The sequence below is a fragment of the Malus sylvestris genome, chromosome 10, assembly GCF_916048215.2.
Source record: "Malus sylvestris chromosome 10, drMalSylv7.2, whole genome shotgun sequence".
NCBI classification, from domain to species: Eukaryota; Viridiplantae; Streptophyta; class Magnoliopsida; order Rosales; family Rosaceae; genus Malus; species Malus sylvestris.
In genome coordinates, this window is record NC_062269.1 from 39,438,795 (window position 1) to 39,466,495 (window position 27,701).

Genomic DNA, 27,701 nt, shown 5'->3' on the forward strand with positions numbered 1-27,701 from the left:
TGCATCTTGGTTTTATTTGGATTATAAAGAGACATGTAGAAGCTGTAGGGATTCATGATTCAATTTGGAAAAACTTGTGTGCAGGATCTTGTCCAAGCAAGACTCAATCCTGAGGAGGCATATTCGGACACTTATACACATTGTGAAATCCACCCATCACTTATTTTGGGTGTTTGTGCTTCTATTATACCATTTCCTGATCATAATCAGGTGATTTTGTTGTACAGGTGAATTTAATCTGTTTGATATTTTATTAAGTTATTATTTCATATATTTATTAGCTATGTTGTGATCAGTCTCCACGTAATACGTATCAATCTGCTATGGGGAAGCAAGCTATGGGGATTTATGTCACCAATTATCAGTTCCGGATGGTATGATTTGGTTCTCACGTGTAATTAATTATTTTATCTTCTAATGTTGAATGTTGCAGTTGATTAATGAGAATCTTCTTGTTTCTTCGCTCAGGATACATTGGCGTATGTTTTATACTATCCTCAGAAACCACTTGTCACCACACGAGCCATGGAGCATCTCCACTTCCGGCAGCTTCCCGCTGGCATCGTAAGTATTTAACTTTGTTTTACTATTCCTCTCTCTTTTCGCTTTTCTAACTTAGTGTCTGATGATGAACGTTTTCCTTGTCTTCCATTCCACATCAGAATGCTATTGTTGCCATTTCCTGTTATTCCGGTTATAACCAGGAAGATTCTGTCATTATGAATCAATCCTCTGTGGACCGTGGATTCTTCCGGTCACTATTCTTCCGATCTTATAGGTCAGTTTATCTGTAACAGCTATTTTGACTACAAGTCATTTGTTTTCCTACAATGTTGCATCAATAACTTTTACCCGTCACAGGGATGAGGAGAAAAAGATGGGAACCCTTGTCAAAGAGGATTTTGGGCGTCCTGACAGAGCCAATACTATGGTGAGAATTTCAATTTTTAGCTTATGTTTCCAATGGTGCTGCTCATGTAGTATTGGACGCTATTCTAAGGTTTGAGTTTACAGGGTATGCGACATGGTTCTTATGACAAATTGGATGATGATGGTCTTGCTCCTCCTGTAAGTATATGCATATTTGTATTACTACGATTTTTTGTCAGACTATACCCTGAAACAAAGATGAACTAATTAACTTCTCTTTGATATTACCTTAGGGAACTAGGGTTTCAGGTGAGGATGTCATCATAGGAAAGACCACACCCATGGCTCAGGACGAGGCTCCAGGGCAAGCGACTTCGCGTTACACGCGGCGTGACCACAGCATAAGCTTGCGCCACAGTGAAACCGGCATAGTTGATCAGGTTAGTTTTCATTTCAGTTCCTTCTCCCCTCTGCTTGCAGCTCTACTGGCTTCTTATCACAAGACTGGCATTTACTTTGTGTTTGTAGGTTCTACTGACGACCAATGCCGATGGGTTGCGGTTTGTCAAAGTAAGGGTGAGGTCAGTCAGAATACCGCAGATTGGTGACAAATTCAGTAGCAGACATGGACAGAAGGGGACAGTGGGCATGACTTATACGCAGGAAGACATGCCATGGACTGTGGAAGGGGTCACACCTGATATAATCGTGAACCCACACGCTATTCCATCTCGTATGACAATTGGTCAGCTGATTGAGTGTATCATGGGGAAGGTTGCAGCTCACATGGGAAAGGAAGGAGATGCTACTCCTTTTACAGATGTGACGGTGAGTTGCACTTTCTCGTGAATTGAAACGTTTCTTTAGTTGCTTCTTTTGTTTTTCCTGGAAATTCTCACGTTTTATTGTTTTCTTTGTTAGGTGGACAATATCAGTAAAGCTCTTCACAGTTGTGGTTATCAAATGCGTGGATTCGAGACCATGTATAATGGTCACACGGGCAGGCGGCTCAGCGCTATGATATTCCTTGGCCCCACATATTACCAAAGACTGAAGCACATGGTCGACGACAAGATCCATTCACGTGGACGGGGCCCAGTGCAGATCCTCACAAGGCAGCCAGCTGAGGGACGGTCTCGTGATGGTGGTCTACGATTTGGAGAAATGGAACGAGATTGCATGATTGCCCATGGTGCTGCCCACTTTCTGAAAGAAAGATTGTTCGACCAGAGTGATGCATATAGGGTTCATGTCTGCGAGCGTTGTGGGTTAATAGCTATTGCAAATCTCAAGAAGAATTCGTTTGAGTGCAGGGGTTGCAAGAACAAAACTGACATTGTTCAGGTACATCAATCTCTCTCTCTCTCTCTCTCTCTCATACGATACATGAATTCACGCCTACAGTTATAATATTGCTCTGATCCCGTTCTTACGGTAAGAGGTTAATGCTATCCGCTGCTCGTCTTTCATTGGTGTAGGTTTACATTCCTTATGCCTGCAAGCTGCTATTCCAAGAGCTCATGTCAATGGCCATAGCGCCAAGAATGCTCACGAAGGACATAAAGCCGGCCAAAAACCAAAAGAAGAAAGGAGGCTGATATAGTCGAAGTTGATTGCGAAAACAGACACGTCCTTTGTTTTCGCTGTTTTCGTCAAAACAAGCATGGAGTTAACGATTAGAGGCCTTACCGTCATAAAAATAGACACACGCCGGAGTTTAAGGAGGTTGAAGGCGGCTCAGAAGGTTCATCGGTTCCTGCCTTGGGGGGATTGGAAGACATAATCAGAATGAGTTGAGATGTATTTTCATGGGATTCGAAAGGCTTTGTGTTTGGAATCGGTTCAAACTGTATTGTTCTGGTCTCGTTTTAAGTTGAGAGTTAGAACCTCCTAATTGTAATTTTTCTGTAGTTAAGCCATCACATTAAATCATATATATAAGTACATAACATTTTGTTCGAGTAAATGTGTGTTTTCCTAAGGTGTGTGACATGATCATTAAGTATAAGGCCGGAAAAAATACCCGAAAACACCAAACTCTTTTCTTAATCAATTTGAACGATTTTATAATAAAATCTACATCTTAACGCCAGGTCAGCATTTCACTTAATGTTGGCAGACCTGTAAATAGGTCCGGTTTGGGTCGGGTTCAACCCGATCTGTTAAATTAACGGGTTACCTGTTTCATCCGTTAACAATTATTATTATTATTATTTTTTTTCATAGAGTTTATTTTTTGTTGTTAAAACTTTACTGAAATTATTAAAACATTTTCAACTAACGGGTCTAATAGATTGACCCAAAGTGACCCGCTATTTAACGGGTTGTTAATAGGTTCATCTGATAGTGATCCGACCGTTAAGCATCCATCCAAATACTAATATTAACGGGTCGGGTCGGGTCCAAATGTCAGGTCTAGAACTTGGCCGCTAGAACGACATCGTATCATGATTCATGACACGTCCAACTCCAAGGCGTTTTCTGCAATCCGCCGCTTGTGCCAAGCGACCAAGCGACAGCAACGGAGACGCACAGAGGAGGAGGATGGAGAGCAAAGTGGAAGTAGACGAAGCGCCGCAGCCGGAGCTCCAATCCACCGCCGCGCAGCCATCACCGCCTTCCGGTGAGTCAGTGAGCCTCTTTCCGTTTTAGATTCGTATCAATTGGGTTTTTTTTTTTTGGTTGGAAAAGGAAAAAGGTTTTTGTTTTATTCTTTTTAATTTTGTTATTTACTTTCTTTTTGTTGATATATGTGATTGTGATTAGCATTTAGGAACTGCAACTGGGTTGGGTTCACTTTTAATTGTAAAGGTTACCCAATTAGGCGCATATGTGTATGTGTGTAGCCATGTTGGCTAGAGCGAATGTGCTTCCTTATGCACCGAGTTCGAATTCTTTCCCAATAGTTTAGATTCGTTTATAGTAGAATATCGCTTGTATCGACAAAAAAATAGTTACCCACATTGGCAACTGTCTCAATAGTCTCTTTAACTTTCTATTGTAAGAATGGAAAGTGAATAATTTGGGTTACAATGCACTAATTTCATTGGAACCGGATTCTCTTCCCTCCAAATCCCTTCCCGTTCAGATGTTGACGTGGCTTAATTGTGATCGTTTAAATACGAGGGGACTGGGGGGGAGGGGGATTTGGATTCCTGAGAAGAATGTCCTTTAGGGCCTTTCATTTCATGTTGGGATTAATAAATAGTGCAAAGTTTTCTCACCTGGTGAGGTGTGTGATTGTGATGTAGAAATAGCTCAACTGGTTTGTGGCTCTTGCCGCCGCCTGCTTAAGTATCCACGAGGAGCCAGACATGTCGAATGCTCGTGCTGTCAGACAGTCAACTTTGTTTTAGAAGGTTCTTCTCTCTTCCTTCACTTGGATACTTGGAGTAGCTAATAAGTTAAGCTTCTATGTATGTCTTATTTCTCTCCTCTTTTTTCTTATTTTCTGTAGTTTAGGATGATTTTCTATATCTTGCGCCAAAAGGTAAGGTGACAATGCAAAAAGGGAAAGAGAGGCTGCAGTGGCATTGAAATTTCTGCAAATAAGCCATTCATGAAGCTAAACCGTGATCTAAACTAACCTCAAATGTGAAAAATTCGCAATAATACTCCAAAGCGTGATCTAAACTTAGAACGCAGTGTGCAATACTTGAGTTCTAAGCCAAAAATCCCGATGGATATAATTCTATTGCTTCTCTTGTAGATTGATAAGTTTCGGTTACCAGAGCCTTCGAGCCTAATGCCTGTGTATTAAAGTGTCGTTTTCTCTTCTGCAAATGTATGTTCTAGTTTCTAATGGATTCTTTTTTTATCAGCTCATCAGGTTGGACAAGTGAAATGTGGTAGTTGTGCAGTGTTGCTGATGTACCCATATGGAGCGGCATCCGTTAGGTGTTCCTCTTGCAATTTTGTGACAGAAGTTGGAGTAAGTAAACAATTTACTTGAAAAAGTAAAATAGTTACGTATGTGCTCTAGACATATCGGAGCCATTCATTTATATATGTTGCGATTGTAATCCATTTGTTAGAGGTAGCATTCGGAACAATATTCCGGGATAATCACTAAGTTACGTCGTTATACTTCTCGCACGTTTCCCTAAGTATAAGTTTTGGATTTGTAGACTTCACAATAGGTATGATGCGACAAGGAAAGTTATATTTTTAATCAGTGAGCATACAGTGGTGGTTGTACTTTCATGGAGTTGTTTCGTTGGTAGTAGTCAATATGGTATCATTATGAGGGAGAATAAGAAGAGATTAAAAAAAAAATGAGGGAGAATAAGAAGAAAAGCACTTCTGAGATAAGTTGTCTGTCATTTGTATAGTTATTGCAAGTAGATCAGAATGCAATTGCTTGTGTTTCATTTGTGTGATTGGATGTGAAATGTTTCTTTGTAGGAACACAACAAGCGCCCGCCATGGTCCGTCCAACAGGGGCAATCACCAACTCCTCCTAATCCTGTTCACTAAACTGCTCATGCGAGTGAGGCAGTCCAGAAATTGTTACTAGCATCCGAAGCTTGGCAGTACTCTGCCTTGTATTGCCGTTGCATGGATTGGGGAAGAACGAAGGGCTTACACCAGAACTGGTTGATTTGATCTTCGCAGGAAAGGATCTTCTTGGTACGATCGACAATGAACAACTCTTCTCCAAATTTAATTTGCAACTGTATATAAAGTTAAACTGTTGAGCCGTAGTAAGCTGTTTCGGACGAAAATTTAACGAGACTGATTTGACATTATGTTAGCTAAACTATTTGAGAGAAATGATATGTTGTGTGACTACCAACAAAGATCACCGATCTCTAAAACGTTACTATGCTTAGGGTGCAAGCAATTCCCATGACGAAGAGAGAAGCATTCTCGAACGTCATGGGAAATTATAGTATAACGGTACTAACGGACATTAACGTCAATTTCGGTTCACTACCATAGCGAAACTGAGAAAACTACGCAGAGCCATGTACTATATCATATTGAAAGTAATAACAAACGTAACACCTCGGGTTAACGGAGATTTAACGGCTGAATATTTGTAGCACTGCCCTTTTGAACTCTGAAGTGATCTTCAATCATCTGCCGGGATGTCCTCGTCGGAACGCTGAAAGTTCTGTCGTCCTGTGATTGCAAACAGAAGAACAAATCTTGTTTTGAGACGTGTTTGCAGAGAGAGAGAGGTACCCGCTGCTTCTTTTTCAATGACTTCCAGTTTGGCAATTTTATCAGCGCAACCTTTCTCATGTTCAGAAATCAGACTCCTTTCTCTCTTCCCTGACATCAACCCGCCGGAACATTAGCAATATCCGATTCCTACTTCACGGTAAGGAGAGAGTTTTCTTTTTCTTACTCAATTGTTCATATCGTGCGCAGAGCCTTTCCTTCTTTTCTTCGTACTTCGAAATAATTCCTGTCAAACAACTTCCACAGTTTGCAATCAACAAAGACCAGCAGCACTCATTTGCATTGTTCTCTCTCCCTATGTTTTGGATATAGCTCAACAGAAGCATTTCCTTTACCAAAACAGAACAATAATGCCCAACAGCATCGAGGGTCTACACGTAGATTCATAATTATATGATTGCAAGACCTATACTGCGGTTCGGGTATGATCTTTAATTTCACTTTTACAGGAAAAGGGAGATGTGAATGCTTCATTGAATGTGTGGCCACATGGGATATGACAAGATTAAGAATGAGAATATCCGAGGTAGAGTAGGAGTGGTTGTTGAACATAAAATGAGCGAAAATCGGTTCAGATGGTTTGGACATGTGAATTGAAGACCTACAATGCTCCTGTTAAAAGATGCGATTATAAGACCGAAACTCAGGCAAAAGGAGTAGAGAAAGACCTAGGAAGACTTGGAAAGAGACTAAGAAAAAACATGGAGTACTTGAAGCTAACGGAAGATTTGGCGCAAAACCGAATGCAATAGCGTTCTAGAATTCATATAGCTGACCCCAATTAGTGAGATAAGGTTGTACAGTAAAACGAAGAGAGACCACGGAACTACATGTAAAGTAAACCTCCTATCCAGCTATCCACGAACCCAAAAGTATGCGGAAAAATAAGTCAGTTTCCGATAGTCAGTCGCAGTACCTATCATTCTCTCAGTTACTGTAACCAGATTATATCGACTTGAATTTTTATTACCAACTACGAAGACAAAACCAATGCAAGGAGTGATGGTGATTGGAACATATACTGTATGCCAAGAACTGACCTATTAGGGTTTAGGACCGCGTACCTTTCAAGGCCTGCAGATGGTTTGCCTGATCCTTTCAAAACTTTTCATAAACTGCTTGGAACTTGACAGCTTCAGTCTTCAAGCAGTTCTTCTCACACTGCATACATAAAATCAAATTAATCAGAACAATAAATTAGGGCATTACACAATGCCTTCCAGCATAACAACTACATATTCAAAAATTTCGTGCCGGATCATCCATCGTTTTCCACAGCTCTTCGAAAGGTATTTAGCGAAACTTTGCCTGACAAGTAAAGAAAACAAAATGTACCCAATTAGTTCACTTGTTGCGAAGAAACTATTGATGTGAAAAAATTGAAAGAAGAAGAATCGATGAATCGGAAAATTGTACTTGGAGAGGTCGAGGTCGAGATCGAGGTGATCGGAATTCGAGATCGGTGGCTCGGTCCTGCGCTTCTTGTTGCTCGCTTTGGCGGTCGACATTGTTGTCAGCGTTTGGAGCTTGAGGATTTTGGTTCGGAGGTTGAAGAAGGTCGTTTGAGTCACTGGGTGAGATTCCCGCGCATTCAAATTTGGTGCTCTTTAAACTCGCGAGTCGCGACTGATAATTGGGCCAGGCCTTACGCACTTCTGGGCTATAATAATGGGCCGAATAATAAGATTTGGAAATTTTTATTTAAACCTATGTAACATCTTTTTACACTCAACTTAAAATTTGAGTGTTACTAGACCCACCTCAATATTTTATTTCTTCACCCATCTTTTTATAAAAAATTTAATGACATATTTACTCTTATTAAAAAGACTTTTAGACCCCTATTTATAAATTCATTATAATGTTCTTGTAGTTATAATAAAAAAATAAAAATTAAATTGGCCCAGCAAACTTTTCCCCTCCCCCACCCCGTTTCCTTATCCCCCGTCTCCAACAACATTGAATCAGGGAAGTTGGAGATCTCCAACAACTTGATCAAACAAAAAAAAAAAACACAATTCAACTCATGGAATTAGGGATTCTATGAATGAACTAAGACTGTGAATTGCAAAGAAAGGAGGGAAGGGACAAGACTTACGCGTCCGTCAACCTGGAGATGACCAGATCCAACAACACATGCACCCGAAAGACATCCAACCTCCGACCCATTTCTCACATCTCTCTCCGATCATTTAGTTTGGTAGTGCTCTGTCTCTCCCCTGCTTCTTTCTCCTCATCGCCCTCCCGTTTTGCTCTCTTCGATGGCGAGTACGAGAGGTCGATTGTTTCTTTTTAATATTTTTTTTAAATAAAAAAAAGAATTTAGATATATTAAAGGTTATTTTAGGAATAATGGTGGGTGTAGAAATAACATATTAATTTTTTAATATTTCATAGTGGGTGAATTTATAATGTGGGTGTGAAAATAAGACAATGGGTGGGTTTAATAGCACTCTAAAATTTTAAATGTTAATTGTCTATTTTACCCTATTACATAATTACTATTAAGTACAAAATGAAATTAATAATAAAACTCAAATTTATCGATAAACCCAAACACTATAATTAAACCCTATGATCACTATTTGTTTATCCTACATTCATTCCGGCTAAAACCATAATAGCTCTCATAGAGAAAACTAAGTTTTTTTTATTGATGGATGATGATTTTGAAGTTTTGAATCCTTCAACCAAGGTATGACTCAATTTATGAATATTTTTTTCGTTTGATTTCAATTTTTTAGAGTTTAGAAGATGAGTATTTTGGTTTTAAATTTTTTTTTTCAATCAATCCCGCATAGTTTGTTTATTTTTATGCAACAATTTGTTGTTGCAGTTGGTCTCCCACTATTCATCTGCACCACAAAAAACCAAAAAGACTTGCAGATATTGCAAGGACCTTGGATTCCGTTTGCTTCTTTTGTTTTTATATATTTTTTTCTTCTCGTCGGTGTAGTCTAACTACACCCCAAAATCATGGCATCAATGTATAGTATTGCCTAAAAGTCCTAATACAAAATTGCACATCAAAAAACCAAAAAGACTTGCAGATATTGCAAACATCTTGGATTTTGTTTGCTTCTTCTGTTTTTATATTATTTTTTCTTCTCTGTCGGTGTAGTCTGACTACACCCCAAAATCATGGCATCAATATAACTATTGGTGCAAATAGTATTGCCTAAAAGTCCTAATACAAAACCTGCACCCCAAAAAACCAAACAAACTTGTAGATAGTAGTATATACAAGCAAAAAATAGAGTTAAAAATCAAATGGGTGTAAAAATAAATTAACATATTGAATTGGGTTTATGGAGGTATATTAGGTAGTAAATTAGGGTTTAAAGATATATTAATAGTTTAGTTAAAAATCAAATGGGTGCAAAGAGTAAGTTGAGTGTAGAAATAGGTTACATGGGTTTAAATAAAATTTTTTTCCCCTTTGAAAATGTATGTATAGTAGCATTTAAGCATTAAACAGTTAGTGAGTTAATATTGTCCTAACTAACTATTACATGAAGTAACCTCGTAAAATGAATTAGGTTTATGGGGGTATATTAGGTAGTAAATTAGGGTTTAAGAGATATTAATAGTTTAGTTAAAAATCAAATGAGTACAAAGAGTAAGTTGGGTGTAGAAATAGGTTACATGGGTTTAAATAATATTTTTTTTCCCTTTGAAAATGTATGTATAGTAGCATTTAAGCATTAAACAGTTAGTGAGTTAATATTGTCCTAACTAACTATTACATGAAGTAACCTCGTAAAATGAATCGATTCTATGTTTTTACTTTCGAGTCATTCTTACGGAAGTTCACTTAAATCAGAATTGTTCAGTCATTTGTTAATAACCAGAAGATTTATTTAATATCTTAGTGCAAGGACAACCGAGCCTTTTAAAATAAGTTCTTCCAATTCCTTATTTTACTTATAAAAATGCTGTGAGTCGGCCAACATTAGGAGCGAGACAAGCAAACACGAACCCATGAGAGAAATGACACCTGCTACGATCATTTGTTTGCAAAAATTTTACGCACGTCATAAATTGTAAGTTGATTGATTCAATTACGTCAATACTCTTCTCAATTTGAATGCATGTATGATACTTCGTTGAGTACCTAAAACATGAAATATCCAAACGAATGGTTATTGTTGTATTAACTTACAATTGACTAATTCTTGAGCGTCGATTAATTATGGGAAAACTTGATATAACTCCAATTTTTTGAGCCAATAGTAGGAATAGTCAAATTTATTAAAATAAGTCCAATTCTTTAAATTTAATTATTTTATTATCAATAATTATCTCTTAAAAGAAAAAACTTATTGTAAAAATCAAATTTCTTCCTGATTATTTCTTTTTATTTATTTATTTGTTATTTCTTGTTCTTCCTCTTGCTTTAACCCATTTATAGTTTTTTTTTAAACTTTTATAATCAACCTATATCACAGGTTAATTGTATTTATCTACCTATATGATAGATTCTTTTTCATAGTCAACCTATCACAGATTAATGTGTCTTGCTTGTAGGTATATTATAATTTTTTCTACCTTTTAGTTAGGTTTCATATCTCACTTATAGGTATAATATACCTTCATATATTTGCTACTTGAGTTAGGGTAGAATGTTTTGCAGATAGATTTATGTTAGTATATTAATTTTTTGTTTGTTTATAAGATATTAATTAGATATTTTGGAGTTGAAAAATGCATAATTTTAAAAGATTTTAATTGATTTTTAATATTTTTAGAAAATATAAAAGGAGTATAAAAGAAATAAAAATATATAATTAGATAACTTGAGTAGCTCCTAAAAACATTTTATGTTTTTGGACCTGGATCTAAAAGCCCCATTAATTATTTATGTTAAATATTAAACGTTTTGAATCTGAGGACTTGGAATGGTCGATATCGGCAAGTCAATAACTTACTCTTAGAGTCATGGGTCCCGATGTCCAACCGAATTAGCATCCTAGTCCCTATATATAAACCATCAATAGTCAATTTAGCTAAAAATATGAAAAGCAAAAAGGATTCCGATTTCAAATTGTAGAGTTGGTCTTTAGTCTGGTCCACCTTCGGTCTAAAGTTTATAGCCCCTCGTAATTTTCCCCCCTTCCCCAACTTAATTTGTCTTCTTATAGAGGACTGTCGGCACTCAAAATAACATTGTGACAGTAACCTAAATCAATGACAGATTGTAGAAAACTTAATTAAGAATCATAATGTTGGATAATGCATCAATCTATAATGTATTATTTGGTCCCAAGTTGATCAGATTCTAAAGGCTTTTTAGTTAAAATGATCACAAGATTGTCAAAACTCTTTATTTTAGTCATTGAGATATAAAACTAATAGAAGTGGTTTATGAGATTGTCCACTATCAATCATTTTGATCATTCTGTGAAATTTTTTCATTGAATTGAAGAAATCACTAGTTCAAGTGGAGGAGTTGATTTGACAAAAATACTCTCAATTTAATGGAGATTTTTTACGGAATAACCAAAATGATTGACGGTTGATAATATTAGGATCACTTATATTGATTTTAAATCTCAAAGACCCAAATGAGGAGTTATATTAATCTCATAAACTAGTTTGGCTAAAAAAACCTATTCTAAAACTTCTTCAAGGACTAAATCGAAAGTTATTAGTTCGTTGATGATTTTCAATTTAGTCTATACCCTAAAAGTTCATCATGCATTCCTATTAAAGACAATCAAGAGAGAACTTGCTGCTCAAGGATTTTTTTAGATAGATTTTAAAGCGTGATCGTTACAGATGACTATACCGACAATATATTATTTCTTTATTTGTTACCATATAGTCGTGGATGATAAGATTGATAAAACACGAACAATAATTTCATACATTTTGTAAAATAATAAATGAATAATATTATATGACAGAATCGTTTACGATAAAAAGCTCATCGACTAGTTAACATCATCTCTAGAATAATTCCATAAAATGACAGTTGTCGTTGTTCAATTTCCGTCGCATTGGCCAAATTGTGGGACATCTATGAAGCTCTCTGCTGACCTTTGCCTTGGGGCAGGCAGTCATTTCGTATAAACATATGGTGGCTAATTTTCTTTTAATATTTCTTTAGCCGTATGTGCTATGTGGTGACTTGAGAAATTATTTATTTGTACCCATCATGTGTAATAATTTATCTTTCTCTCGTTTTTACAAAGATTGTCACGAAAGTTTTTTATTTTTTATTTTTTTTTAAATGAAGCAATTGGTAGTTTCATCACGGTAGTTAATCTTTTCAGAGTCAGAAAGAGTCATATAGGCATTTCAGCCTCCTCAGGCCACAATCGTGTGATTCACCAATATCAAGAATCGAACGCATGACATGTCTTGTGAAATACAACCGAAAATTTGTCCCTAACCATTGAGTCATCCTGTGGTGGTTAGATTGTAACAAAAGTTGGCAACAAATATTTTAACAAAAAAAAAAGTGTTTTTCTAATGTGAGAATGTGAGGACAAAGTCTCAATTATTAAGGGACCAAACCATGCAAGAACTTATAAGAAGTTTGGGTATTTCTCATATTGTCAATTAGTTTTATGATAAAACCTTAACTTTCTTCATGTTATAAGAGCATGATGGCATATGTGTGAAGCCAATGGTCACAAGTAAGAAGTTATTACTTCCCATATTATTAATTATTAATGCCAATTAATTTTGTGATGGAAGAAATTGAGTGTTTGATTACAACAATAGCGAGAGTTTGAGAGATTATTTAATTTATAGTTTTACATTGGGCCACATCAGTGGTCAATAAAAATTAGGTACTCAAAATGAGTATCTAAGTATTATCCTTTATTTCAACTTACGCGTTTTGTGTGAAACTCTCATCGCTCTTTTTTAAATTTAGTATAAATTTCATACACAATAAAATAATTATAGAGGCACTGTAATTCTCACGTACAATTATTGGATTTTCCCAACTAAGAAACCCTAATTGTTATTATTTGATGTGATTTTTGATGTGCATATGCACCAATTCATTTGGCTGGTTGTCAGCCATCACCTCGTTGGTTACTAACCTTTTCCAACAACTTAACCATTCTCACCTTTTAAAGCTCTAGATTTTCTGACCTTTTCTAGTCAAGAATTTCATTATAAAACTAATTCTTCATCACCAAATCCTTCTTATTAAATTTACTAATTCTAAGCAAAAATTCAGAAAGGGATTCTCTCCAGATCCCCTTCCATCGAATCCAAAAATTTGATACAACAGCTTCAAACAGATGGTCATTTTTAAAAGTTATAATAATTATAGCCGTTGGATCAAATTTCAACGGTCTGGATCTCAAACTTGGTGGAATAGGTGGAAAGGGATCCAGAGAGGATCCGCTTCCTAAAAATTCATACAACTTATATTACGACACATAATATATATAGTAGGTAGTAGGTACTGCAAATGGTTTATTCAGACTAGATACATTTTTTGATCGAGTTTTAGTAGTTTTAGTCTCGTGAAAGGGAGAGGAGAGAAGCCCATTAAAAAAACAAAATTGATTCGTCATCATAGGATATACATCTAACGGTTAGAATCAGTTGATCCGTCGAATTTGGACAGAAAAGTCTAGAGAGGATCCGAGTCTGAATTTTCATACATTATTCTGCCAAACTTACATGCACTCTTAATGGCTAGATAAGCAGCCAGGGGGAGTATACAAGTCCTCCAAACCTTGAGGTGAGAAAACCGGTTGTATACCATCTTTTAGTAATTACTTGAATTGCGATGTTTTAACTTTCAATTCCACTTTTGTGAACATAATTTTATTTGCCATGTATCGCAAGTGTGGGAAGTTCCTAATAAATTATAATTATTAAAAAGAAGGTTGATTAATCAAGTGACTACGTGCTCGTTTGGAAGTTCTTATAAATAACTGAAAACGTTTTTGATGAAAATGTTTTTTGGTTCTAAAAACACTTCAAGTACTTTTTCAGGATTCACTTGCATTTTTATTAAGAATTGGTTCCAAAAACACTATCATCAAAAGCGCTTTCAATCATTTTGAAAGCATTTCCAAACGAGATATAAGAACATAGTTGAATTTATATATACAGGTGTTGCAAGTTGGCATGTGCATGCATGCTTGGAGGTTAGAAAAAAACAAAGACTCGCGACAAACGCACACACATTGTTTGCATATGAGTACAAGATAGAAGAGGTGCACTTGACTTTTAACGTTTCAAACTTTTGCTAGCTAGGAAACCCTGCGTGTGTGACTCCAAGTACTTCACCTTGCTCGTGGATTTCTGTCCACCACGAGAAAAAGAAGGGGATGAGAGACCAAGAACAAAATAAGCTATGATTCATCTGAAAGGACAATTCTCCACCACCAGGTGAGGCATGTGCATGAGAATTGTATGTGTGCATACACCAAAAGAACACAAAGATCAACTTTCTTGTATTTGACTTTACTCAGCAACCTTCCTATTAGGTTAGGCTCAAGAGATAACTTTTAGAGACGAAAGATACGGAAAAGAAGAGTACTAGTCTAAAAATTAATTAATTATTTCAATTATAAGTCTTTTTTTAATAACATTTGTATTTGTTTTCACTATCAAATGATGTTTCAAGTGCGGCTCGTGTGAATATCGGGAGACATTGTACTTATAAGGAGCTTGATGCCTAACCGTTATCGCTAGAGTATCGCGAATGCAATAAATTTATTGTAGACTTTGTAAATATTTTGTCGTTTGTTGAGAATGAATCTAATATTGATGGAAGGAGAGATCTTGAATGAACTTATAAGTAAGGCGGACTCCTCTTCATATTGTTAATTAGTTTTATGGTAAAATTTCAACTTTTTTCATGATATCAGAGCAGGTTATCCCACGTGTGAAGTCAAGCGACCACACACGATCCACATCACCCCATTATGTTGTTCACGTATTAGACTTGAAAATTCACCACACACAAAAGAGTGTAGAGAATGAATCCCACATTAATGGAAGAATAATTCTCCACCATTTGTTGAGGCATGGGCATGAGAATTGTATGTGTGCATATACCAAAAGAACAAAAAGATCAACAAGTACTAGTCTAAAAATTAATCAAGTATTTTTTTTAAATAATTTGTCTTCATTATCGTATGATGTTTCAAAGTCCGACTCACCTGAATGTTGAAGACATTCTACTTGTAAGGAGCTTGATGCCTAATCGTTGTTGTGCATGAGATAACTTTATTTCTGCTCTTTGGTTTTAATTGAATTTTATAAATATTCTATAGTTTGCCATTTTCTTTTTTTAATAAGTATTTAAATTATAGTAGATACTAGCTTACATAAATTGGCTAAATTAGTATTTTTTATTTCACCCGAATTTAAATTTCTCTTTACTTATTTAAAAAGAAAATATTTTAATTATGAATGCGTTCGGATGATGATGCATGCAACAGGCATTATCGGCAAGATAATACTAAGGTGCTACTCATACACTTACTTCTTGATTTGGCCAAATCAAAATATGTTACATGTTTCTTGTTTTTTAAGGTCTAAGAAAATTGAATAATATGTCTATTATTCTTTAAAACGATAAAACATGTGTTAAAAATTCATTAAATAATATGTGTATTATTCTTTAAAACGATAAAACATGTGTTAAAAATTCATTAGGCCATAATCAAAAAGTAAGTATATGAGATAAGGTGCATTTTAGATTACCACCCTCAAGTTGTGGTAATGTTTACTACCCTATTTATTACTATTATATGAGTTTAAATTTCGAGATATGTGTAGTGGATGAACACAAATTTCAAAATTTAAATTCATCTAACGGTGATAAATCGGGTGGTGAACATTACCACTACTTGAGGATAGTGAGCAAAAATATTCCTATAAGGGATACTAATTTTTTTTTGTCAAAGATTCTCATTAATGAGTATCTAGAGTAATGCTAGGTAGATTGCATTCGTAGACTAAATTTGGAAACTAAATGATTCTCACATATAAGAAATAAATATATTAATCAACACATTCAATCATCAAGTTTCATGTCATTCGATTTACAAAATTTGATCTATAAATTTAGCTTGTCTAACATTACCGAGTACCTAAGTATTATACTTATCGTTATGGGCATGAGTTTGACAACACAAAAATGTCTGGTTGCGCCATGTGCACCACTTTGCTGTACAATTACTCTCCTTATCACAAAAAGTCCGGATGTCTTCTAGAAGGAGGGCCGGGGAGCTTTCATCCCATGCAATTCATCGGGCTAAGTCTTCTAAAAGGAGGGCCGGGTAGGGAGCTTTCATCCCATGCAATTCATCGGCTAAGTCTTCTAGAAGGAGGGCCGGGTAGGAAGCTTTCAACCCGTGCAATTCATCGGCTAAGCATCGGTTAAGTCTTCTAGAAGGAGGGCAGGGTAGGCAGCTTTCATCCCATGCATTCTCTGCAGTCTCATCAATATACATATATACATGTGTGTGTGTGTGTTGTGTGTGTGTGTGTTCCCGTTGTCTAATTTAATCCCACCAATACAATTTAATGTCCACTTCTCCTTCTCACATCACTGGTTATTTTCGTCAAGGGGGAATGTGCTAACTAACATAACTCCACTAGGACCATTACTTTAATGTGCTCTTTCTTGCCAACCATATGCACAGTGACGGATTCATAATATTTTTTCTTTCCGATAAAATGAACAATCATTTGCCATGCATTCTCTGCAGTCTCATCAATATACATATATATACATGTGTGTGTATGTGTGTGTGTTCCCGTTGTCTAATTTAATCCCACCAATACAATTTAATGTCCACTTCCCCTTCTCACATCACTGGTTATGTATTTTTGTCAAGGGGGAATGTGCTAACTAACATGACTCTGCTAGGACCACTACTTTATTGTGCTCCTTTGTGCCAGCCATATGCACAGTGACGGATCCATAATTTTTTTTTTCCTGATAAAATGAACAATCATTTTGCGTTTGGCACGTAAGGGAGGATAAGGGCAGATTTAGGAAATTTTCCTCTCAAGAGCAAGATGAACCAGACAATTGCCCTTGGGCACCTACGTACGCTGCCTCTTCTTCTTTGAGGCATTTTTGATCTTCCTCCTATATGATAACCGTGCTCAAGGAAAATCTCATAGGAAGATTTGGACCCTTTGTGTAACAAGCGGCTGGAGTCAACTACATTATACACCAGCTCCTACGTATATTTTTTTATTGGGGGCAAATGTCCCTCTCGACAAGGGTGGATCTACCTTGAGGCATGATGGGTCAACTGACCCCTCCTAGCTTGAAAAGTTTATAAGGAAGAGTTGGGTGTTACTCTTTGAAAAACTGAGATGTCCTTGAAAGTTGTCTGCTAATTGCTTGACGAATTGCTCCTATGGATACTAAGCAGACTAACTGCTAGCCTCATGCCTTATGCGTTGCTATGGGCATTTTTTTGATATGCTCACTCGGTATATGTTGACATTTGTCGGCATGCTCACCCAACAGTTATTGACATCAGTTAACATGTTCGCTCAAAGGCTATTGGCATATGTCGACAGACATGTAATATGACTTGACAAATGACCTTATACCTACCAAAACTCTATGAAATGTCAATTTGCATAGTCTTCCGTCCAAAAAAATTTATGCACAACGCTATTCTCATTGCCCCCACCCCCCCCCCCCCCAAAAAAAATTAGGAAAACTAATGAAAAGGGTTTGAAAACTTTAAGTTTTAATGATAATGACAAAATAAAGGGTAAAGTGAATAGTACCAGGATTGACTTTTTAGTGTAAAAATGTGGTTTTTCGTTAAAGTGAACAGTACCGGGTGATTTTCATTAAAGTTCCTAAAAAAATTTCCATACATCTGCCATTACGTCTCGAGCTCAAACTGGCAGTTTCGTCTTCCTATCTGCACATGTTAGTTATTCGCAAGAACGCTTGTCATAAGTATTTACTATGGTATTCATAATGCATTGTTGAAATAAACCACTCATGTTTCTTCAACGTTAGAACTTCATTGTCTTCGCAAATGATGTTATGCATAGTTGTAAGCTGTCTATAAATATGTGAACCCAAAGAAAGAAAAAAAAACACTTTCATACGTGAGAGATGGATATTTCACAAGGTGCGGTTCCCTTCCGGCTTCTAGAAGGGGACAGTAACGATGGGGTAAGCAGATGACAAAGTGACACAGAGGAAATTGTTCGACTTAGTTTAATTATTAAATATTATTTATTCTTGTTGTTATTTAATTTTTTATTCGCTAATCAGACAATAATTTATTGAACAACGAATAAAAAAGGGACAATTATTTAGCACTTCAACGGGATTACTTTAGTAAACTCTGTTGTGATTCATGTGAATTTTTGACTTTAGTGCCGTCTTAGGACAGTAATTTCGTTTAATAATCCATCGGGTCATGTTACTTACTTGCCCTCGGGTGATTGACTAAAGTACAAAGCAAACACGTTCACGGTGCAACTTTGCTTACCATGATATTTATTCTTAAGTTTAAATTTTTTAAAATTTGTGTATATTCATCACACAAATTTTGAAATTTATACTCAAAATAGAGTGATAGCCATTATCATCACTTGAGGATGGTAATAAAAAAGGAGACAGATTGTCTGCCCTCCTATTTAGGTGCACTTCCCATCCCCTCTTATTATGTGTTGTCACGGTTAAGCCATGTCAACATTTTATATTGATTTTTTTTATAGACATAATAAGACAAAAAGTGAAAAGAATATAAAATGTTGACATAACTTAACCGTGACCATACAAATAAGAGGAGATGGGAAGGACACCCAAATAGGAGGGCAGACAATCTACCTCCAATAAAAAATGCACCATAATGCAACAAGGGGTGGGTCCCTATACCGTTTATTGAATCAGGGTGAATTTTTGCTCTTTGTCCATAAGTGGAGGTAATGTTCACCACCTCACTTATTTGTGTCGGTCTACTTCATAGATTTTGAAATGAATCCATTTGATACTACGAAGATCTTCTAAGGCTTAAGTCGGAGTACAACATCGAATAACTGTGTTATGATACAACAATTATTTTATAGAATTTAAAATCAGAATGATGAACATCACCATCACTTATTCGTTCACTTATTCGTGGAACAGCAAAAATATTACCATGTGACTTGTTTGTAAAACTCCAATAGAAAAGTTAGAAACATGGGACCGGCACCTTTGATTGTATTTGTTTTTACTTAAGGCCACTTTTATTATGTGTACATTACAGTTTTCTTTTTACTTTATGTCAATTTCATCATTATAATTGAATAAATTGGGCAGAGGTGTGGGATTTGGTCATAGGGTCAAGGAGAAGCACAAAAGGCCTTCATACGTTACTTCACAAATACTCAATGTGTTAATTAGAGCAATTAAAGTCACTTAATATTATGATCCGATGATATTTTTTTAAAATTTATAATTAAGAAATTTTAGATTCAATTCTCGTCAAAGACGAATTTGAACCACATTATTGATAGTCTATGAGACTATCTTCCCCTCTTCTCTTGAGCGTAACTGAATGACAATTGAAATATTCTTTGATATATTCAATCAATATCAACCAACTATATATTCTTACTCAAGAATAATAATTTTTTTATGTTATCTGTGAGTATAGTTATTTTGTTGAAAACAAATTTCGCAATCCGCCATTAATTAGTGTTAACTAGGATGGATCTTTTCTTAAGCATTTTTTGTCATTAAAAGTTTGCAAAAATGGAGAAATCTGAGGTACCATAGATAACTACCAAGCCCACAAGCAACCACCGGCTACGGGGGGACCGTTGATACGCCGTGCAATTTTGTACTTGAATTCCCTTTGTACCTGCTTGTGCTACTCTTCTACAACCATTTCATCGTTGTACTTCTGTTTTCTCTAATAAATTTTGGGTGTCATTGGTGTTTAAATGGATAGGAGTTCTCTATTTAGGGCTAGGTTCCTTCATTTTGCTTATGAAAATTGCAAATGAATCGTAGGCAACTATAATTGTACAACGACATGACTTCGATGTTTCTCTACTACCTAATTCTTCGTTATCTTGGATATTGTCGTTGAGAAAAAACCTATATCCGTTTAGTAAAAACTCTATGTATAAAATCTTTTAATTTAGTTTGATTTTTATCACACATATGGCTGCACTACATACAACACAAGAATAACTACCTATGTATATTTTGCCAACTTCTTATAAAAAAAAAAAGTCCAATTTCTTACTAGTCTATATTGGGAAGAGATCATCTCTAGATCTATTCTACTAATGTCATCGGATCAAGTAATCTGAGTTTTTGAAATTTCATCTAACGGTCCATCTGTTTTAACATTTTAAAAACTGTAATAATATTTTTACCGTTAGATGAAATTGCAAAGGTCCAAATCATTTGATCCGGTGTCCTTAGTGGGGATCTCTTCTTGTCTTTATTTACCGAATCCTGACCCCTAAAATACCGCATTTACCAAATTTTTTTTTTTGTGCGAAGATAAAATCCGTATTTACCTAAAAAAATCTAAACTCACGCGCGTATCAAGCAGTGGAAAGCGGAACTTGAGAATTGAGATGCACAGTAATTACTGGGTTTGCCTATAAAAGCAGGACGAACGAGACTCCCACCCCCTCCTTCTGATCAACGCTCTCTGTGCTAAAAATCGCCATTAAAGCTCGAATTGCAAATTCTCGAAGATACCCAGAAAGAAAGTTTGAAGCTTTGGTGGTAGGAAGCTCTCAAGGATTGAAAGCGATTGCTGTGCCGATCTTCTGGGTTTCTATTCACGGTACGTTTGTCAATAAATTTTACCTTTTTTTGCTGCATTTGTTCCTGAACTGCACCTTGGTTTTTTCTGTTAAGATGAAAAGACTTGAAGGGGACGTTGAAATTTGTGGGTTTTGGGTTTTGTGGGGATGGTGGTGTGTTTTGGTTTGTTGAGCCGCAGATCTAGCTTTGTTTCTGCTTTCGGTTTCATCACTGTTTGGATTTTTGGGGTTGTTTGGTTGCTGGGAAACTGGTTTGGGGGAAGGCAAAAGGGAAATGCTTGGGAAGTTTGTTTCTTTGGGAAACAATTCTCAAGCATTTGCCTATATCCAACACAACAAGGGGGTGGTTTTTCTTGTGGGGGTGTGGATATGGTGCCAGAGGTTTGAATGCTTGGTTTAAATTAATCTGACACTATATTGTAAGCCAAGAGATATGTGTGGTTTTTGGGGTTTTCTGTGAGTCAATCCTGTTCAATTTTATGATAGTTTTGTGAGAAGTGGTTTCTAAGTGCATGTTGAGCTTGATGAAACTCTGTTTTAGCTGTTTAGGGGCATGTAGGTGTGCATCTTCGTGTTTTCGGAGTTTATAGTGTTTGGTCGTACCCGAATTCTATTATGATTTCCTCTGATTGTTGTACTTCACCTCATGCTGGAGGGTTTCCCCACAATTTGAGGGTGTAGTGAGATGTATACCCTCAAACAAGGCTGATCAGCTAAGCGTTATATCGAAATGAGGTCGGTTGAATCCCTCATTTCGTACTTGTGTCTGCTATAGAGCCGGGGTGGTAGAAAATCCGGAAAACGTTTTTGTTTAATTTTGTGTTGTGCTTGATGGAGGGTTCGGGATTGGTTCAGTTTCCTCGTCAATAGGCATTTTTTCCGTCACTGTTGTTCTACAGCAATTTAGATTGCTCTATGTCCTTCATTAAGCTGAGGAATTCTTGCAGCTAATCAATTTGGTTGGATGTCAACTCAAACATAACTGTCTGTGTGAGGTAGAATGGTGAGTGTGAACTTGGTTGAGAGATGTGTGTGTATAACAGTTTCCGGTGGCTAAAGCGGGTAGCATTCTTGATCCAGTGCAGATTTTTGGATCACTCGGATTTATTAAGTGAAACTTTTTTTCCATGTTTCCTTTAATCTGCAGCCATACATGTTATGTGAACCTATATGTATAAAATACATCCTAGGCAGTGGCGGATCCAGGATTTTAAACTCGGGGGGTCCCAATAATAAATTTCAAAAAAATTATAGACAAAAATAACATTAAAAAGTTAAATATAATACATTTCATTCAAAATCATACGCAAAACAACATTACAAGCTATAAAATCACAAAACAACAAATCGTCGTTTTTTCTTTGCATGCAAAGTGTATGGGAACTCATGCTTTGTAGGCCTACAAGGTCCCATTTGCAAATATGTTCTTTGAACCTCATCTTGAATATTAGAAGAATAGTCCTTCATTCGAATTCTTTTTCTTGGGTCTCTCTCAAGATTATTAAAATCAACGTCACACTCATTTTGTCTTGAGCTCGAACTACCAGAACAAATAAATGGTGCTATTGGCTTTGGAAGGAAAAATCTTTCCATATTTCTTATTTGTAAACTACATATTTAAGCAAAAACACAAAACATATACCGATTAACCAATAAACAAAAATTCCATCTAAATTCCAATGATAAAATGAGTATACAAACATAAAACATATCAACAATCATATCAATAATAGACTAAAAATCTCCATCAATATCTAATATAATTTAATTGAGATTAGATTAGAATTCTAAAAAACTTAATTGAATTTTGAACCAAATAGTGATGGAGTGGAGAATTAAAACAAGTGGATATATGATATTGGACTTACGTAATTATAATATGGGATTGGGTCATGGGTGAGATTAGAAATTTAGGGTTTTGAAATGGGGGGAAAGAGGGAACCAAATAATAGGGAATTGGGGGAAAAGCAGCAGGGAAAGAGAGAACTTTGGGGAAGGGCTCAGGGGGGCTGGGCTTTAAAATTAAAGCAATATTGAGTCATCATGCAGGGCAAACGACAACGTTTGTCTACCTTTTTGTTTTTTTATACTTAAAACAATGGGCCAAAACACAGCCGTTTTGGACCAATTGGTAAAAAGCCCTATTTTCTTTCTTCTTCCCGCAGCGTCTTCTTCTTCACTGCTACCTGCAACTGCAACCTGCAACCTGCACAGCAGCTCAAACCTTGTGTTCGAGGGGTCCCCCGGAAATTTTCTAACAGGGATTTAGGGTCGCCGAAGGGTCCTAGGACCTCCCAGGTCCCTCTGTAGATCCGCCACTGATCCTAGGTGCTATGAGCGGGTGCTCTTTGGAGTTACCGTTGTCTCTAAATTGGTTTCATTTGTCTCTCACAATGTGGTCGTGCACTGCTATATTATTTAAACTTTTTCCTCTCTCGCAAGCATTTGTCTTGTCTTCCATTTGTTAATTTTCAGTCTGATTGTTTTGCAAGGTCATCAGATGAGGGACCTTCAAAAGACTCATGGTACTGAACTGATTTCATTTATCTTTTCTTTTGCAGTACTGGTGAAAGAAAAAACAACAAATTAAAAGAACCGAAAAAATGGCCTTGCAGCAATACTTTGCACACGAATGCAGATCCGTATCGGGGGCAACAACAGATTCAGAAAATTCCAAAGGTGGGTTTGACTGCAACATCTGCTTAGAATTTGCGCACGAGCCAGTGGTCACCTTCTGCGGCCATCTATTTTGCTGGCCTTGCATCTACAAATGGCTTCACGTTCAGAGTGCCTCCCTTGCCTCCGATGAGTGCCCTCAGTGCCCTGTTTGCAAGGCTGATATATCGCACACCACCATGGTCCCACTTTACGGCCGGGGCCAAACAACTTCCGAACCTGAGCATGAAGGAAAGATGACACTCTACAGGGGAATGGTAATACCGCCCAGACCATCAGCATGTGATGTGCAAGCTCTCATATCTAGCACCTCTCAGACCGTCCAGCAACTTCCATATCGTAACCCTTATCAGAACCAACAATATGACCCTCAATCATACGGCAGTTTTGGGGAACATCCTTCCTCTCCACTCCTTGACCTCGGAGGCACTGCAATGGCAGGTGTCCACCATCCGGCGGTTGGGGTATTTGGAGAAATGGTTTATGCAAGGGTGTTCGGAAACTCAGAGAGCGTATATGCGTATCCGAATTCTTATCACCGAACGGGAAGTAGTAGTCCAAGGCTGAGGAGGCAGGAGATGCAGGCAGACAAGTCACTAAACAGAATATCTATTTTCTTCTTCTGTTGCTTACTTTTGTGCCTTCTTGTCTTCTGAAGTTCAGAGATTAGGTCATTCTCCTTCTCTGCCATTTTGTTACTGTATAATTAATGCTTGTGAACATAGATAGATGAAATTAGATGTGAAATATAAGGGGTAGTAATGATGCTAGAATTTTCTAACGGCTGGATGTGCGTTGAAATTTTTTAGAAAATTCCATGATCAAATCATATTATGTTGTATGGATTATAGTTTAAACCAAAGTATAAGTTATTATAGATGTTCGTAACACATATAGGGGCCGTTTGAAAGTGTTTTTAAAATGATTGAAAGCGTTTTGGATGAAAATATTTTAAAAACTAATCTTTAGTAAAAATTCAAATGATCAAATAAGCTCATCATAATTTTACCAAATTGTTATCATAACAAAACTTAGGCCACTCGGCTCCAATGGGGAGCCCGATTTGGCAGGAATCCACGGCCCAGACCTGAGGCTATATAACGCAAAGTTGATGTTAACCACAATTTAAATTATTGCTAATAATTTTATACAGAAAAATTTTAAAAATTAAAAAAAATATTCAATAAATACCTAACCATGCTTAAAAATCATATTCGAAATTAAAAATAAAATTATCTTTCATTATGTTATTAAAAAATAATGATAATATTTTAATCCCAATAACTTGAGCTATTCACTTTAGGAATGAAAATGCACTTAGGCTATTCACTTGGGGCGATTGAGTTGCCTATAATCCAAGGAGGCTTTTGGGGATGGAAGTGCTGTAATAAGTGCTTTTGGGAAGGAGGGGCTCCATCCTATATGGCCGGCAATTATTTCACGGCGGGTCTGTTTTAAGCCAACTTGGTCACACAAATATGAGCTTTTACCAGTCCAAGCAGCCAGTCAAGCTCTATTTATTGCGTTTGGTGAAGTCCTGATATATTTGAATGAACATAACAGTATACATTTGAAGCCACTCAAGCGTTATCCACACTCTTTCATTTTTCACACATTCTTTGTCAATTTATATTATTTGATCTTATTCGATTCATTCGATCCGATGGCTGGGTGTGTGGATAGCACACCCTAAATCAATGATTTCAACAATAAGAAGATAGGGGGAACAAGAAATGAAACATTGCTTAACTCATTATCGAGAAATCGGAGTTTGACACATATTAGACAAATATCTTGGTAAAACTACAAAATGAGAAATTTTCTTATGTTAAATTATGATAAGAAGAAATGACTCCACACACCCTAAATCAATGATTTCAACAATAAGAAGATAGGGGGAACAAGAAATGAAACATTGCTTAACTCATTATTGAGAAATCGCAGTCTGAGACATATAAACAAATATCTCGGTAAAACTACAAAATGAGAAATTTTCTTATGTTAAATTATGATAAGAAGAAATGACTTTTTATTCATGCTATGTCCACTTACCTGTCCTATTTTTCTGCCAATCTACGTATATCGTCCCACCAACCTCAAAGTCGAGGTAATTGGTTCACCTATACCCATCCAATTTCCCATTGAAATGCACAAGTAACAACATTGGTTTGGTTATTTTCAACCGCGAAACATCATCTTCAACATTAATTGTCATTACCAATCACTAATCAAAAGCGGTTGGCCGAACCAAGAAACTTCCTGCATCACCAATCACAATGTCCAAATCAAATTGATTCTTATTTTGGTACAACAAAATAGTTGTTCTACCTTTAACATCAAGGTGTTGGGAACACGGTTTAGTACATCAATTGTACTATTACACTTGGTGTACCGAACCGTGTTCTTGACACACTAATTTATATATAAAACGTGAAGAGAAAGATCCTAACAAAGAATATATAACCGATTATACGTCAGATCTCTATTAACTTTAGATCCAAGAATCTTATATAATCCTCGACCGAAAGGGTTTGTAACTTTGTAATGATGAAATTAGATTGTGGTGGACACAAAGATTTGTGGGTGAATGTGCATCCCAAAATGTGTTAGTGTGGTGATAATGTTGGTATGGAGGTCTCAGTCACCATTTGGCCACCCAACCCCAACTGTGGTGCTGGAAGTTGCAATCTTTACTTGATGCCAATGTGGAGAGATTTTTTAGTGTGATCGTCACACGAGGTGGTACACCGCGTGTCGCTATATAAATGGTGAGATATGTGTGTTAAAAAGTTAATAACTTAAAAAATAAAATTTCTCACCACTTACATAAAAACACGTGATGCATCCATTAGGTTTGTCTATTTGAATCGCTTGGTAATTGCCATGTGTTTTAGGTCCACTTAGTTTTGTCGTTTTACATTCCATTTGCATCCAATATTTGAAAATAATGTAAGTGGCAGCCTGTCGTGTTTTCATGTGTTTCAATAACGTTATTTTATGTCCTGTGATATTATGCTCAACTTAATTTCATATTACAAATACATGCGATTTAGGTACACTTATTTGTGTTGTTTAACATTCGACTGCATCAAATACTGGTCCTGGCAACTTGTCATGTTTCAATTTGTGTTGTCATGTTTCAACTATGTAGTGGGCAGCAGGAGCTACTGCTGATTTTTCAGCAGCCAAATTCCGTTCTTTTTATTTGGTGTGAGATTATGCCCAAACGTACGAATCTAAACTAATTTGTGAATCTTACATGTTGGGCCATATATCACCCATTTATAATACATTTTTTTTTAGACAAAAGTTTACTACTATTAGGAGGAGTAGTTTTAAACCCAAGACACATTGATAGAAACTCACTACCCGATCCATTAAGATATTGGACCACATGCTCATCTGTTTATCGGAAATGTGTTTAGCCACAATATATCTATTAGTTGCAATACCAAGATATGCGTTTAGGTCCACTTATTTGGGTCGATAGCATTTGACTGCATCAAATAGTAAACTTGCCAAGTGTCCTTATGTCGTATGAGATTATGCTAAACTCATTCACAACTTTTTCGTATCATGTCTAATTCTATCTATTGACTAATACTATTCAGCCACAATAAATTTAGAATGGTGCTATCTGCACACTCTGACTTTTTTACATTGGACTGCATCTATGGATATCAAATTTCAAAGTGGGGCCGCCTATAATTATGCCAGGGGGATGGAATTCTTCAAATCATATTCAAACTAGCCACTAAACCACATTGAGATTTATGGTTTTTACCGCTTTTCACACAATTTTTTTTTAATATTTTTTTTACACAAGTTTGTTAATTTTTTTTTTCCACTGATCTTCTTCAATTCATTCGATTCAACGGTCGGAAATTAGAAACGTTTGTGAGAGGTAAATATAAGTATATGGATAGCACCATCATTTTTTTGTGTCAATGAGATTTATAGACTTAAATCTGAATTTTCTTCCCATTTCATTGAATGACCAAATAAATTGTTGTACGCTTCTACTTAACTGGAGTTTATATTGAGAACGATGTTTTAATTATACTTGTCTATAAGGTATTAATCATTTGTACGGCCAAGCGATCATCAAAACTCAAAATTGCTATTAGAATAATTTCGCGAAAGGATTGATATTGACACTCCACAGTAGTTATTTTGGAAGAAAGTAATATTCACCGACAGTTCGTTAAATAAGGGACAGA

The 27,701-nt window shown here is 36.3% G+C and overlaps 3 protein-coding genes and 1 pseudogene across 5 annotated transcripts in view; 3 read left to right on the forward strand and 1 right to left on the reverse strand.

The window, feature by feature from the left end:
• LOC126587202 (DNA-directed RNA polymerase II subunit RPB2-like) overlaps window positions 1-27,701 on the forward strand; it is a 74,744-nt gene that overhangs the window by 4,301 nt on the left and 42,742 nt on the right. The window contains exons 14-23 of one of the 2 annotated variants that reach the window (XM_050252229.1): window positions 85-210; window positions 297-374; window positions 469-564; window positions 663-778; window positions 862-931; window positions 1,015-1,068; window positions 1,164-1,310; window positions 1,399-1,698; window positions 1,792-2,214; window positions 2,349-2,836. In XM_050252229.1, coding sequence (XP_050108186.1) covers window positions 85-210; window positions 297-374; window positions 469-564; window positions 663-778; window positions 862-931; window positions 1,015-1,068; window positions 1,164-1,310; window positions 1,399-1,698; window positions 1,792-2,214; window positions 2,349-2,468 — 1,530 coding nt within the window. In that variant the 3' untranslated portion in view covers window positions 2,469-2,836. Of the gene's footprint in view, window positions 1-84; window positions 211-296; window positions 375-468; window positions 565-662; window positions 779-861; window positions 932-1,014; window positions 1,069-1,163; window positions 1,311-1,398; window positions 1,699-1,791; window positions 2,215-2,348; window positions 2,837-27,701 lie in introns of those variants that run through there. The other variant, XM_050252230.1, reaches the window with a different exon arrangement.
• Window positions 3,301-5,669, forward strand: LOC126587228 (protein LOL2-like). Of its 2 annotated transcripts, none has more exons than XM_050252269.1 (4): window positions 3,301-3,493; window positions 4,128-4,229; window positions 4,692-4,801; window positions 5,275-5,669. In XM_050252269.1, the coding sequence occupies exons 1-4, from the start codon at window positions 3,325-3,327 to the stop codon at window positions 5,344-5,346; spliced, it is 453 nt and encodes a 150-aa protein (XP_050108226.1). In that variant the 5' UTR covers window positions 3,301-3,324; the 3' UTR covers window positions 5,347-5,669. The 2 variants fall into 2 exon arrangements, with proteins under 2 accessions (XP_050108226.1, XP_050108225.1); XM_050252268.1 differs by having other exon boundaries at window positions 3,307-3,493; window positions 4,122-4,229.
• On the reverse strand, window positions 5,818-7,565 carry LOC126587226 (uncharacterized; annotated as a pseudogene).
• Window positions 20,649-24,262, forward strand: LOC126587223 (E3 ubiquitin-protein ligase RMA1H1-like). The gene is made up of 2 exons (XM_050252260.1): window positions 20,649-20,825; window positions 23,367-24,262. Exon 2 carries the CDS (start codon window positions 23,409-23,411, stop codon window positions 24,135-24,137), a length of 729 nt encoding a protein of 242 aa, XP_050108217.1. The 5' UTR covers window positions 20,649-20,825; window positions 23,367-23,408; the 3' UTR covers window positions 24,138-24,262.

Excerpts from the sequence above, each read along its gene's own strand:
- LOC126587228 (XM_050252268.1), top strand. The coding sequence starts at position 3,325 with ATGACACGTCCAACTCCAAGGCGTTTTCTGCAATCCGCCGCTTGTGCC. Across the intron at positions 3,494-4,121 it reads GCAGCCATCACCGCCTTCCG|AAATAGCTCAACTGGTTTGT; the intron begins GTGAGTCAGTGA and ends ATTGTGATGTAG. Across the intron at positions 4,802-5,274 it reads ATTTTGTGACAGAAGTTGGA|GAACACAACAAGCGCCCGCC; the intron begins GTAAGTAAACAA and ends GTTTCTTTGTAG.
- LOC126587223 (XM_050252260.1), top strand. The coding sequence starts at position 23,409 with ATGGCCTTGCAGCAATACTTTGCACACGAATGCAGATCCGTATCGGGG.